Consider the following 13,174-nt stretch of genomic DNA (forward strand, 5'->3'; position numbering starts at 1 on the left):
GGACTTTTCTAGAAGGGCCAGTTTTATCTATCTATAAAAGAGGTATAATACCTCCTACATTGAGGGGTTATAGTCTTAATTGATATTTACAGTGCAATTTGAGATCTTCAGTTTAAAGGTGCAAGAGGAGCATAAAATACTTGGGTTGTGAAAAGATGCCAAAAGGAAAATAAATCCATTCTAAAAGGGAATTGGAGACATTGGTTTACTGTACATCTGACACATGGGGTTGAGCCTATAGCATTCTAAGTATGCAATAATGAATGTGCCTGCTGAAGAAGCAGGAGTGTGTTTGGGGCAGTGGGGCAATGAATTGCTGGGTGCACATGAAATAAACGAATGAATCAAGTTTGGCAGCCCAGAGGCATTACAAGGGGCTGAGTCAGGGTTTGGACCCTGAGGTCTCTTGGCAGTCCAAGAGGACCTGAGTGTGCTGAGAGCAGAACCTGCCCAGCCTTTTGTATGGAGGGGGCACCTGGGGTCATTCCTGAGTAGTCTCCTTGAGCTCCAAGAGAGGACCATTGTTTAGCCCCAGAAGGAGCCATAAGCACCCCACCACTGATGGAAGGACAGATTAGTGCAGTGAGGGGCCTGTTGGGGAAAATAAGGGCCTCTTGAGACATTGTGATACACTCTCAAAGCAACAAAGGTTTCACTTGTTTTAATTTGGCTTTCTTTTTTTTGTTAATTAACAGATACTACGCTTGTCTCTGTGGACACGAGGAGCTTGTATCCTATCTTCTAGCCAGTGGTAAGAGGATGTTGAGATTATGCTGTTCTCTTCGAGTATCTGTCCCACTTCTAGCTTTCCATTTATCATTTGCTGTTAATGTGTATAGAAGCCTATATCACTTCAACTGTGGCCTGCAGAGCTACATCATAATATAATCAAACCTCTGATTTAAAAAACCTTGACTGTTGTGGGACTCCACAGTCAGGCTGAACTGACTAATGTCCCGTTTACAGACCACTTACTTCTTGGGCTTCCTACAGGGAAGTGTTTTTTGTGTATGTGTGTGTGTCGTTTTCCTGGTGGCAGTAGGTTCACCACATGAAGTTGGTGAGTTAGAGGCCCTGGTGAGGGCTGCCTACAGTTACAGTAGACTTTTGCAGGAGTGTAATTCTGTTATCATGTCAGAACTGCACCTTAGTCAGTGAATCACCTGGTGAGCCTTTTCCTTCTCTTCCTTTGTGGCTTTCTACTCATTTTTTTTTTTTTTTTTTGAACACTTGCTCCATACACACTATGTAAAGGCAGAAGCTGTCAGAAGCCTGCACCCCAAGCAAGGGGGAAAAAGTTCATAGGGAAGAGTTGCAGACCAAGCTGGATGAGCAAGCTTCTTGAACAGCTAATTTAAGAGAAAGCAGAAAGCCTACCAGGATTGGAAGATGGGAGGGATCAGCCAGGAAAGCTACCTCTTAGAGGTCAGAAAGTGTAGGGATAAAATGAGACCTGCCAAAAGCCAAGCAGAGTTTAACCTTGCAAAGGGAATTAAAACCAATAGTAAAAAGTTCTATAACTAAGAAGAAAACAAGGAAAGAAGAAGCGGGACCACTAAGTATTGAGGATGGGGCGGAGACTAAAGATTATCTACATGCGGCTCAACACCTAAACAAATAGTTTGCTTCAGTTTTTAATGAGACTAATGAAGAGCTTAAGGGTAGTGGCAGGGTGGCTAATGGCAAAAAGGATATGGAGGTATAAATTACCACATCCAAGGTGAAAGTCAAACTCAAACAACTTAATGGGACTAAATCAGGGAGCCCAGATAATCTCCATCCAAGAATATTAAAGGAACTGGCACATCAAGTTACAAGCCCAATAACAAGGATTTTTAATGAATATGTAAACTCGGGGGTTGTACCCTATGACTGGAGAATTATTAATATATTCCATATTTTTAAGAAAGGAGGAAAAAAGTGATCCAGGAAACTACAGGCCTGTTAGTTTTACCTCAGTTGTATGCAAGATCTTAGAACCAATTTTGAAAGAAAAAGTAGTTAAGGACATAGGGGTGAATGGTAACTGGTATAAAATACAACATAGTTTTACAAAAGGTAGATTGTGCCAGACCCATCTGATCTTCTTTGAGAAGATAACTGATTTTTTTAGACAATGGAAATGCAGTAGATTTAATCTACAAGGATTTCAGTAAGACATATAATGCAGTTCCATGTGGGAAATTATTATTTAAATTGGAGAAGGTGGAGATTAATATGAGAATTAAAAGATGGATAAGAAACTGGTTAAAGGGGAGACTACAGTGGGTCATACTGAAAGGTGAACTGTCAGGCCAGAGGGAGATTACTAGTGGAGTTCCTCAGGGATTTGTCTTGGGACCAATCTTATTTAACATTTTTATTAATGATGTTGGCACAAAAAGTGAGAGTGTGCTAATAAAATTTGCAGATGATACAAAGTTGGGATGTATTGCCAATATGGAAGAGGACTAGGATATCATACAAGAAGATCTGGATGACCATGTAAACTGGAGTGATAGAAATGGGGTGAAATTTAATAGTGCAAAGTGCAGGGTCATACATTTAGGGATTAACAACAAGAATTTTTGCTATAAACTGTGGACTGATCAGGTGGAAATGTCAGAGGAGGAGAAAGACCTGGGTGTATTGGTTGATCACAGGATGACTATGAGCCATCAATCTGATGTGGCCATGAAAAAGGCTAATGCAGTCCTAGGATTCAGCAGGTGAGTTATTTCCAGTAGAGACAGGGAAGTGTTAGTACCATTATACAAGGCACTGGTGAGACTTCATCTGGAATACTGTGTGCAATTCTAGTCTCCCCTGTTTAAGAAAGATGAATTTAAACTGGAACTGGTGCAGAGAAGACTGATCAGAGGAATGGAAAACCTACTTTATCAGAGGAGACTCAAAGAGCTTGGCTTGTTTAACCTAATGAAAAGCAGGCTGAGGGGAGATATGATTGCTCTTTATAGACAAATCAGAGGGATAAATGCCAGGGAGGGAGAGAAGTTACTTAAGTTAAGCACCAATCTGGACGCAAGAACAAATGGCTGCAAACTGTCCATCAACAAGTTTAGGCTTGAAATTAAATGAAGGTTTCTAACCATCAGAGGAGTGAAGTTCTGATACAGCTTTCCAAGGAGAGCAGTGGGGGCAAAAAACCTAACCGGCTTTAAGACTGAGCTTGATAAGTTTATGAAGGGAGTGGTATGATGGGACTGCCTATGATGGCATGTGGCCTGTCGGCGACTGTCAATAGCAAAAATCCCCAACTGCTGGAGATGGGACACTAGATGGGGAGGGCTTTGAGTTACTACAGAGGATTCTTTCCCAGGTGGGTCTTACACTCTGAGCATATGGGCAACTGATCACCATATTTGGGTTTGGGAAGGAATTTCCCCCTGGTTCAGATTGGCAGAGACCCTGGGGTTTTATTTTTATTTTTTATTTTTTTTTGCCTTCCTCTGCAGCATGGGGCATGGGTCACTTGCAGGTTTAAACTAGTTTAAATGGTGAATTCTCTGTAACTTGAAGTCTTTAAGCCATGGTTTGACAATTTCGGCCAGAGGTTAGGGGTCTATTTTCAGGAAATGGTGAAGTTCTGTGTCCTGCAATGTGCAGGAAGTCAGAATAAATGATCACGATGGTCCCTTCTGACCTTAAAGTCTGCAAGTCTGAGGGCTTGTCTACACTACCGCGCGGGGTCGATCTAAGATACTCAACTTCAGCTACGTGAATAACATAGCTGAAGTCGACGTACTTAGATCTACTTACTGTGGTGTCTTCACTGTGGTAAGTCGACAGCTGACGCACTCTCATCGACTCCACTTGCACTCCTCGTTCTGGTGGAGTATCGAAGTCAGTACCGAAGTCTATACCAGATGCGATAAATTGACCTCTGCTGAATCAGTTGCTGCCCGCCAGATCAGTGGGCAGCGTCGACAAGGCCAAAGTCTAAATGCAAACGTTTCTTAAAAACAAACAGGGGTGAAAGTAATTTACAGGACTTGCCGGTACTGCCAGAGTCCTGAGAGGGGCGTGGCCTCATCCGGAAGAGGCATGGCCTCTCAAGATTTAAAGGCCCTGGGGCACCAGCTGTGGCTGGAAGACCCAGGGCCTTTAGATCAACCAGAGGCTCCCAGCTGAAGAGGTGGCTGGGAGCCCCCCGGGGTTCAGGGGCAAATTAAAGGGCCTGGGGCTCCGGCCGCCAGGGGGAGCCCCAAGCTTTGTGGGGCTGAGGCAGGAATTTAAAGAGCCCAGAGCTCCTGCTGCTGAGGAGAGCCCTGAACTCTTTAAATCCTGGCCCCAGCCCAGCCGCCAGAGCCGCAGCTGGGATTCAAAGGGCTCTGGGCTGCCCGCAGCGGCGGGGAGCTCTGAGCCCTTTAAATCTCAGCTGCGGCCGGGATTCAAAGGGCTCTGGGCTGCCCACAGCCGCAGAAAGCTCTGAGCCCTTTAAATCCCAGCCGCGGCCGGGATTCAAAGGGCTCTGGGCTGCTGGTGACGGGCAGCCCAGAGCCCTTTCAATCTCAGCCGCGGCCGGGATTCAAAGGGCTCTGGGCTGCTGGTGACGGGCAGCCCAGAGCCCTTTCAATCCCGGCCGTGGAAGCTGGTGCAGTCCAGCACGGCGTACTGGCTCTTGCCGGTACGCCGGACCGGACCGGACCGGCTTACTTTCACCTCTGAAAAGAAACCAAAACACCCTTCAAAATTCCTGTTTTCTGTTCCAAAATGAGTGAATGTCCATTCAGTACTAAGGCACTCATGACATCCCTCATTCTGGCAGACAAACCAAGGCACTTGCAGTTCAAGATCTCAGGGAGATGATATGTCATTAATGCTGCATTTAACGCAGTTAAACAGCTTATTAATTTCTCTTGAAATCTAATAAATTTCCTTCTAATTCTCTATTTTTAGTAAAACTTTTGCAGTTCACCTTAAAAAAGGGTCATTTGCTTTCTGTGTAAAACAGAAAATTGGTCTTTAAGTATCCTGTGGCTAATAGCACCATTCACGCAGTGAGTTTCTTCCTCCTTGAATGATGGCGTTATGCCAGGGCTGAGGCCGAGATCCTTCTGTCACAGAAGATACATGAAACATCTCCTGGTTCATTCATGAAGGAGCGGTAGTGGTGGGAGGTCAAACTTGGAATGTGGATGGGTGGGGATCCTAATGTTGGCAATTAAATTCCAATATTGTATGGGATGATGATTCTTGTAAATCATATAGTCAGCCATAGGACAATTCCCTCTATTTAGCGAGGGAACCATCTTTTAGAGGTGTATGTGCTATGTCTGTCTTGCAGTGTTACACATGTTGCCATTTTGCAGGTGCAAAATGTGAAGCAAACACTTTTGATGGGGAGCGTTGTTTGTATGGGGCTTTGAGTGATGCCATCCGACGTGTGTTGAAGGAATACAAGCAGATTACAGCGAAGTGCATGAAGAGAGATTATTACGATGTCTTCTTGCAGCGGTAAGGTGATGGGACAGCTGTTCAGCACATTTCAGAGTCCCAGCCTATATGACAATTAGGCCACTTTAATCTGCCATTCTGACTTAAACCATTTGCAGGTCGATCAGAGCCCTGCCTCATTCTATACATGCTTTTACATATCTTGTCAAATTAGGCAAAGCTTAAAACATACCCTACGGATCATTTACCACATACATCTGGGTGTTGAAAGAAACTTTCATCAGCTTACGTACACACACACAGGCAGGGCCAGTGGAATGTTGAGAGAGCATAGTAAAAGCATGACATGTGCAGCGTACATTTTTGAACCTTGACTGCCAAATCAAAACGCGTTTTCATCAGGTTGCCAAGAAACACATATGTGAATTGGAACGACGTGTCCGACAAATTTAAGTTTCGCCCCTAACCTGCTGTGGCAATAAGGCCAATATTTTCACTAGTGATCAGTGATTATAAGTGCCTTATTTTGGGGGTGCCCAACCTGTGGCCTCTTAAAGAAGCCTGATTTTCAGAAAGAAGGTGCTAAGCACTTCCTGAAAATCTGGCTCCTTTAAGGTGTCTCCAGTTGGGCTGCCAAAATCAGGAGGCATTTTTGAAAATCTTGGCCTAAATTTTCAAACAAAAAAAAATTTGTAGCTTGTTTTAGAATGACAAATGTGTGGGATTTTCCGCACTCTCTTTTGTATTAGAAAATGATAGAATTGTCTTTGCTCAGTCTTCCAAAAAATATAGCTCTTGGGCTGAGAGGAAACATGGGGAAAACTTCAGTTTCAAAGATAAATGAAGGTTCTAAGCACCTGAAAAAGGCCTGTTAGAATGAAAATGCGTAAGGCTTGTCTATACAAACACTTAGTTCATGACAAGCTGGGGTGTAAATTTTTCCCACTGTAACATGCTGTGCACTAAGGCTGTATCCCTGGTGGAGCTAGGGGTGGGGTTCCCAGCTCCTATAGACATACCCATGCTAGCTGTCATCAAGCTCTAGTGTGGGATCAGTTTCACAGGCTAACTGTGCTGAGTATGTACCCCTGGGGTTCAGAAGGGTGAGTACTTAGAGTGCCACTGCTCACCACTGTCTGTGCTACTGCAGCTATACTTCTAGTTTGTCTATACAAGTATGTCTATGCATGCCGGCACCCCCCACCGCCAGCTTATAGTGTAGATATAGCCTAAGTGTCTGTGTGGACCCTGCTGCTACACACTGAAAGTTCCCTAGTGCACCTTGGACTCCCATTTCTCTAAATACAAAAAACTTAGGGAATGCATTATAATGAGGTGTGGCATACAGGCTTTGTCAGCACAAATTTGGGATGGTCACATTCGTGGGGAAATGAGCAATCCACAAGTGAGCCACGCATCCCAACCAGCTGATAAGACCTTCATACTGCACTATCATGTGTTCACTGTATGCTATTTACTTTGCAGTACATAAAAAGAATGTACAAGAATCTTTAAATCTTTTAATAGTCTCTATATATTATGTTACTTTAGTTACCATGAATCCAATTACACAGGGCTCAACGGAGCCGTAAGTATATCTAAAACTGATCTAAAATGGATTTTAATAGACTTTTTTAAAAATCATGATTTTAAAGTCTGTACCTTCAAAATCTGGAAGCAAATGAGTCCCACTGGGAGCTAGGAATTTCCCCTTTAGTTTCCATTTTTAATCCTGCAGGGAAACCAGAAAAATAACTTGATTGTTTTTGCAAAAAATTACTCTCCCCAGCTAAGTACAATTTTGAAAAGTTGATTTAAATATCTCAGATGTTGCATTCTTGAGCTAATTCACCAGAACCAGGGTGAAACTGGCAATGTTCCACTTTCATTTTTCAAAGGGAGCTACAGTTAAAATTGTAACAAACGGCAATAATGTTGAAAAGTAAATTCATTCATCTTTCATTTGTGCTTAGGTGAGATATCAGTAGGAAGGACAGTACAATGGTTGGTGTCCTGTGTGGACTTGGCAAGCTTCTTTGCCTCTCTGTGTCGCAGTTTCCCATCTGTAGTGGGGGTAATGCCTTCCTCGTCAGGATGTTGTATGGATAATGCATTACAGATTGTGAGGCACTCAAATTTTATGATAATGAGGGCTATATAAGTACTGAGGAAAAACTGCAACACTCTTTATCTTGACAGTGTCTCCTTAAGGAGCAAGATGTTCACAAATTGCCTTTTTCCCCAGTGTGTGAAAGCTTCCCTCTCCTCCTTCACTTTTCTCCTTCCTCATTCGATGCAGCTGATTTTATCTTCCCCTCTTTCTTTTTCCCTTCCAGGCTTCTGGAACAGGGTTACCAAAGCGACATTGTCTTCATCGTCCATGGGAAATCCTTCTGTGCCCACCGCTGCATCCTTAGTGCCCGCAGCGTGTACTTTGCAGAAATGTTTGAGACCAAGTGGAAAGGGAAGAACATGATAGCATTAAAGCACCCACTGGTGAGGAGAACCACGCACCAGGTTTTTCCCCCCACATCTTAGATATTTTCTCTCTGAGGAAAGTGAGGTTGAAAAGGAAGCGTCAGGGGTAATTTCCGTAGTTGACACCTTCTATAACACAGAACAGTTCCAGAACTCAGAGGGAGATGGAACACTTTGTGCACTAAAATGGCTTCTTACTCCAATACACTGAAAGCTGTAGGCTGTATGCTGTCAGATTCCTGTCATTTCACCTCTGGCATTGGTTCAAATTCAGCTCAGGTCAGTAATAAAAGAGCTGTTACCGTCTGCCAGCTGTTTGGTGACCCTTATGTGAAATGAGTTGAGCCTTTGTCTAATTCCCAGTAGACAGGTGGTCCACACCACAGAAATCACCACTATAATTGGCACTAATTGGCTCCCACTTGTTGCCTCAGCAGAGAGGCTAAGGAGTAAATAGGCCATAAGTGGATTTTGCTTGTCCGTTACCAACACTCTCCAGCATATGTTTCTGTGGTTTGGCTGTCTGTCGGAAACCTCAGATTCTCTCCTGTTGCAAACATCCTTCCTGTTTCTCAGGACAACCTTAGTTTTCATCACCTTCCAGCCGTGTTGCTCTTTAGGCTGCAACTTGATTCCTCTTTAACTGGGAGGGTTGGAAGTGGTGGGGCCCAGTGGATGAGGAGTTGTGATAGTGCTTCTGCTGCAGTTGCCTTCTTAGATGTGAGCCGTAATGTCTCTGTTACCTGCCAACTCTGCAGGCACAGATTCTGTGCCTTTCCCTGCAAGAAACCTCACTCTCTGATGTGTAACATGAGGTGGGGGTGGGTAAACCCAGAAGTTAATATATTTACAGGTCTGTGTAAGCTGGATAGAGTGGGAATACTAGTTATGTGAGGGAGCATGGGAATGGTGTGTGTAATGAAAATGCTATTATTGCACTAGTTGGAGTTTCCACAAAGGAGGCATCCTCACTTGCGTTCTAGAGTCCTTTTCTGGAACGTAACCCCCAACCTTTACCTTAGTGTGTAATGCACTATCACTTCAGTTAGGTCATATATATATGTGTATTGACATTTCAAGCTCCTTGGATAAATGTGTGTGCTTTATATAGGTGACCTTTTCATGTCTTATTTTAGATCAACCCAGCGGCCTTTGGCTCCCTCCTGCAGTATCTTTACACAGGTATGTTGCTGCTGCTTGACATGTGCATGCATGCTGGAATGCAGTAGTCAGCACCTCTTTGCCGTTACACTGTTTGGGTGGCAAAGGCTTCTAGACAAGCTTGTTTGGGTGGGTAGGTAATCATGGCTTAGACACAATCTCTCTGTCATCTGGCAGATATGAGGAGTATGAGCAATTCCATGTTGTTGTGGAAAGCTAGTGTACATGCATATTTGTACCTCTTGCCAGTTGTGGTTCTGCCAGTAGCTGTGGAGTCAATAAAAATCAACTTTGGTTGAGTGGACAGATGTGGGAAATGTAACTTCTCTAGGATAATAAAAATACATGTATCATCTAAGCAGATGATCTCCTGAGATTAGCAGTGGCCATATTCCCTTTGTACATTGGCTCGTGAGCATTTTGTAACTGGCAGTCCTGACTGCTGAATGGTTTGACTGCAGCTTGTTACTGTTGTTCCAGCAGAAGTTGTTCTTAAACCTTCAGCCAGTATTAATCAAGTATTTTGTATTCTAGGGAATGCAAGTGCAATATTCCCTCAGACCATAGGGTGGTGCCCTAAATTAAATTTCCAACATGTACTGCAAGGGAAATGTTACTAAAGCATCTGAGTTTCTTCACCAGAAAACAATAATTGCTTGTCTCTTTAGAGTTAGCTTTCCTCAGTGCGCTCTTTAAAACACTCTTTAATAAATTTGGTGCTTCTGAATGATTGAGACTTAAGTCCTTTCTCACACCAAAACATGATGGCAGCAGCAGTGCAAACTTCCACTGCCCTGCCCCTCATCTCTGTTCTTCCCGAGAAAATGAAATTTTGTCTCCAAGATCCATTCAGTCTTTGGCCTTTTTGCTGAGAGTGCCAAGTGGGGGTCCAGCTGCAGTATGGGCAACTGAGGAATTGAGTTGATATTCACCAAATTTGGTCCGGCCACTCAGCAGTCAACAGATATTAATTTGCACTGCTGTAATGACACTTGAGCTAGATTCATACCAGTGATCCAGAAGTGAAAATGCATAGCCCGTTAGCAATCCTTCAGTCCATCCAGTCCCTTTTCTATAGATTAGCCATTTTTACGCCTAAGTACGTAAATGGTGACTGGTGCGAGGTCAAGGAACTGGCTGATAGAATCTTGGTGTTTCTCTTTGGCAGGTCGTCTAGACATTGATGTAGAATATGTGAATGATTGCAAGAGACTAGCCAAGCAGTGTCGGCTTCAGGATCTCATTGAGGATTTGGAGATCAAGTGTAAAAAGGTCTATGAATTTGGTGAGCTCCCCTTTAATGGCTACTTCTCTTCATTATGTTTGTTTTTCCTTTTGGAGTGGGAAGGAAGATCATGACAATGGACGTTCCAGCAATGGGGCACCTCCGGCACTCATAAACTAATGGAGGAAAAAAACCCTGAGTAGTTCTATGCACAGCTGTTAGCAGAATAAGCCTTTCAAATGGAGGCTCCTTGTGGGGCAACTTCTGTCATACTCCGTGTCTGAACAGTGAACAAGTGTACATCATAGTAGTGGGGACCCTGGCAGCAAGGCTTTATTGAATAGTCCAGCAACCGTAGCAGAGCACTGAGGAGCATGTTTCAAAGTCCCTGTGATCAGGGAGCTAGTGGGTTACAGTGGTGGCTCATGTTTTCTCTGCATGTTAGAAACACCTGACTTAAAGTGGAACAGTCAGATAATTTAGACTTGGTGTGTTTTGTGTGTGGGGAGAGAGAGAGAGAGAGAGACACACACACACACACACACACACACGTTAATATAAAAATGCTTTATGTGTGTTTTTAAAAGTACAAACAGTCGTATGAGTTTTGAACGTTCTTCTGGAGTGTTCGTGATCCAAACACAACACTATTGGGCCATTGAATGAGAACCAGCAGGTGGAATACTAGTCTTCTAACTGCGTAAATATGGCAAAGTAAGAAACATTTAGAAAATGAACTGCTTTCAGATGTAATAGTATAATGGTTTAACTGGTAAGGAAACATGTAGTTTGAAATCACACAGGGTCTGCGTCTCCCCTAGAGTGTAAATAACTCCTTTGACTTAGTCGAGTTACTTCTGATGTGAAAGCAGAATCTGGCTCATTGTTTTCTCTGATCTAAGAGGTCAGGTTGCTGTAGCTGCTCAAGTTTTTACTTTAAATATTAATTGTCAATTCATATTTTCCAGATTTGTATGATTTACATATGTAGCCTGGAGTGACAGTCTTCCCATAGTGCAAAGTTAGCTCTATAGCTGCATCACAGATACTGCATTTTTTTCCCTGTTGTGATATGCATGTTTGTATACAAAAATATTTAAACACATGAAGAAAGAATTGTTCTGCTGCTTGTAATGAGTGGTAGAAGATTTCACTTGACGTACCATCTGTCTGCTGGAAAAGAAAAGGCTGTGGTCAACACCCTTAACAAAAAATAAGTTACTAAGTCAGACCATCAGATAACAAAAATGATGTTACGATTTACAGCATTTTGTAATACCGCAATGTTTCGATGGGTCACTGGATGGCAGCTTTATGATGTTGCAGTTGATTGGTGTGGTGACCATTCTTCTCCAAACGCCCACAATACAATCCCTTACTAGGCTGCAGATTAAATAAGGTTAAGGTGTTTTATTAGTGTTATGGTTTGTATATATTCTGAAACCATCGTGCAGTTTGGCACGATTGGCAGCTTCTACTCATGAGATCCAGGACAGAAATAAAAAAATGACTGCAAGTAGCATTGAGGCATTGGGCCCTAGGATTAGAGGAACAAGCGAAGCATTACCTCATAGTAGCAGCAATTTGAATGGGAGCCGGATATAGTTTCTAATCCCACCCTGGTGTAAGCTTCCTGTATGGCACTGGGCAAATCACTTTAACTTCTGTGTTCCCCTCTGTAGAATGGGGATGATGATTTTATTTCACAAGGGTGTTGTGGGCTTAATCAATGTTGGCAAAGCACTGATATAAGTGATAGGGGTTATGTGTTTGTGGCAGACCAGGACTGCGGCGAATTGGCAAAGTTGTAGTTAGTAACATTAAATGTTTGCCTGTCAAATCAGACATGTTATAGGTGAACCGGGGAACTAGTGTTGAATCCCCAGGAGAGAATAATATGAAAGAATCATAGAAGTTAAGGGATGGGAAAAACCTGTTGGGTCACCTGGTGTCCTTTACTTGCCAAAACATCATTGTTCCCTATTGTATATTAGAAGTTTCTGCTCCGAATATTTTCTAGAAAACAGGCGTCTGGTTCAGGTCTGGGTATCTGGCCTAATTACACTGGTCAGGGGCCAGATCACTATCCATGGTACAAAAATGTATCCAACATGTTTGATGTAAGCAAAAATACACACTGTAGCCAGTGTTGTTCCAGGGAGTAATTGCATGGCAGACGCTTCTCTCTAGTCTCATTATCTAAATCTAGTCCGTATTTCTAAAGCACCTTGTATCTTGATGCTGTGGAGAAGTGTTAAAAAGACGACAGCAGCAGCAGGAACTGGTCTGGTGTCTTCCATTATATCTGAGGCAGACAGGCATCTGCTATGCTGAGTGTAATTACTTCCATATTTCCCCTTCCTGCATGCTCTGGATATGACCTCAAAAACCTCTTATAATTTGGAATAATTCAGACAGGATTTGTCCAGATTAAGTCATAATCCTTGCTATGGAACTAGAGGCATTTAAAAAAAAAATAGTTCAGGAGCTTTTTCTGTATGTTGCAAAGCATAGAATTCAGGTCAGGATTTGTGAGCACCTATTTTCAGACCTCAGGTCCCTGCTCTAAAGGGCTATGGCGGTGGTTATGCACAGCATTATACAAGTCCATGTGTAATGCAGTCAAGTGTCAGAGGGGTAGCCTTGTTAGTCTGGATCTGTAAAAGCAGCAAAGAGTCCTGTGGCACCTTATAAACTAACAGAGATATTGGAGCATGAGCTTTTGTGGGTGAAGGAGGGTATTCACCCATGAAAGCTCATGCTCCAGTATATCTTAGTCCGTAAGGTGCCACAGGACTCTTTGCTGTGTAATCAGATGTCCATGTATTGCATGATCTTGGAAAGGTTTCTTTCAATCCAGCTAAACCAGTGGTGTATTAGTAAAGACTACAAAGTATTAAGCTAGTTGAGAAC

General features: G+C 43.0%; 1 protein-coding gene across 1 annotated transcript in view; it reads left to right on the plus strand.

The window, feature by feature from the left end:
- The window catches only part of ABTB1 (ankyrin repeat and BTB domain containing 1), a 39,320-nt gene that overhangs the window by 8,663 nt on the left and 17,483 nt on the right, over window positions 1-13,174 (plus strand). Inside the window, exons 3-7 of the mRNA XM_050958514.1 lie at window positions 696-751; window positions 5,313-5,457; window positions 7,734-7,893; window positions 9,012-9,057; window positions 10,205-10,321. Coding sequence (XP_050814471.1) covers window positions 696-751; window positions 5,313-5,457; window positions 7,734-7,893; window positions 9,012-9,057; window positions 10,205-10,321 — 524 coding nt within the window. The remainder of the gene's footprint in view (window positions 1-695; window positions 752-5,312; window positions 5,458-7,733; window positions 7,894-9,011; window positions 9,058-10,204; window positions 10,322-13,174) is intronic.

This window comes from Gopherus flavomarginatus, chromosome 6 (assembly GCF_025201925.1).
Source record: "Gopherus flavomarginatus isolate rGopFla2 chromosome 6, rGopFla2.mat.asm, whole genome shotgun sequence".
Classification (NCBI taxonomy): Eukaryota; Metazoa; Chordata; order Testudines; family Testudinidae; genus Gopherus; species Gopherus flavomarginatus.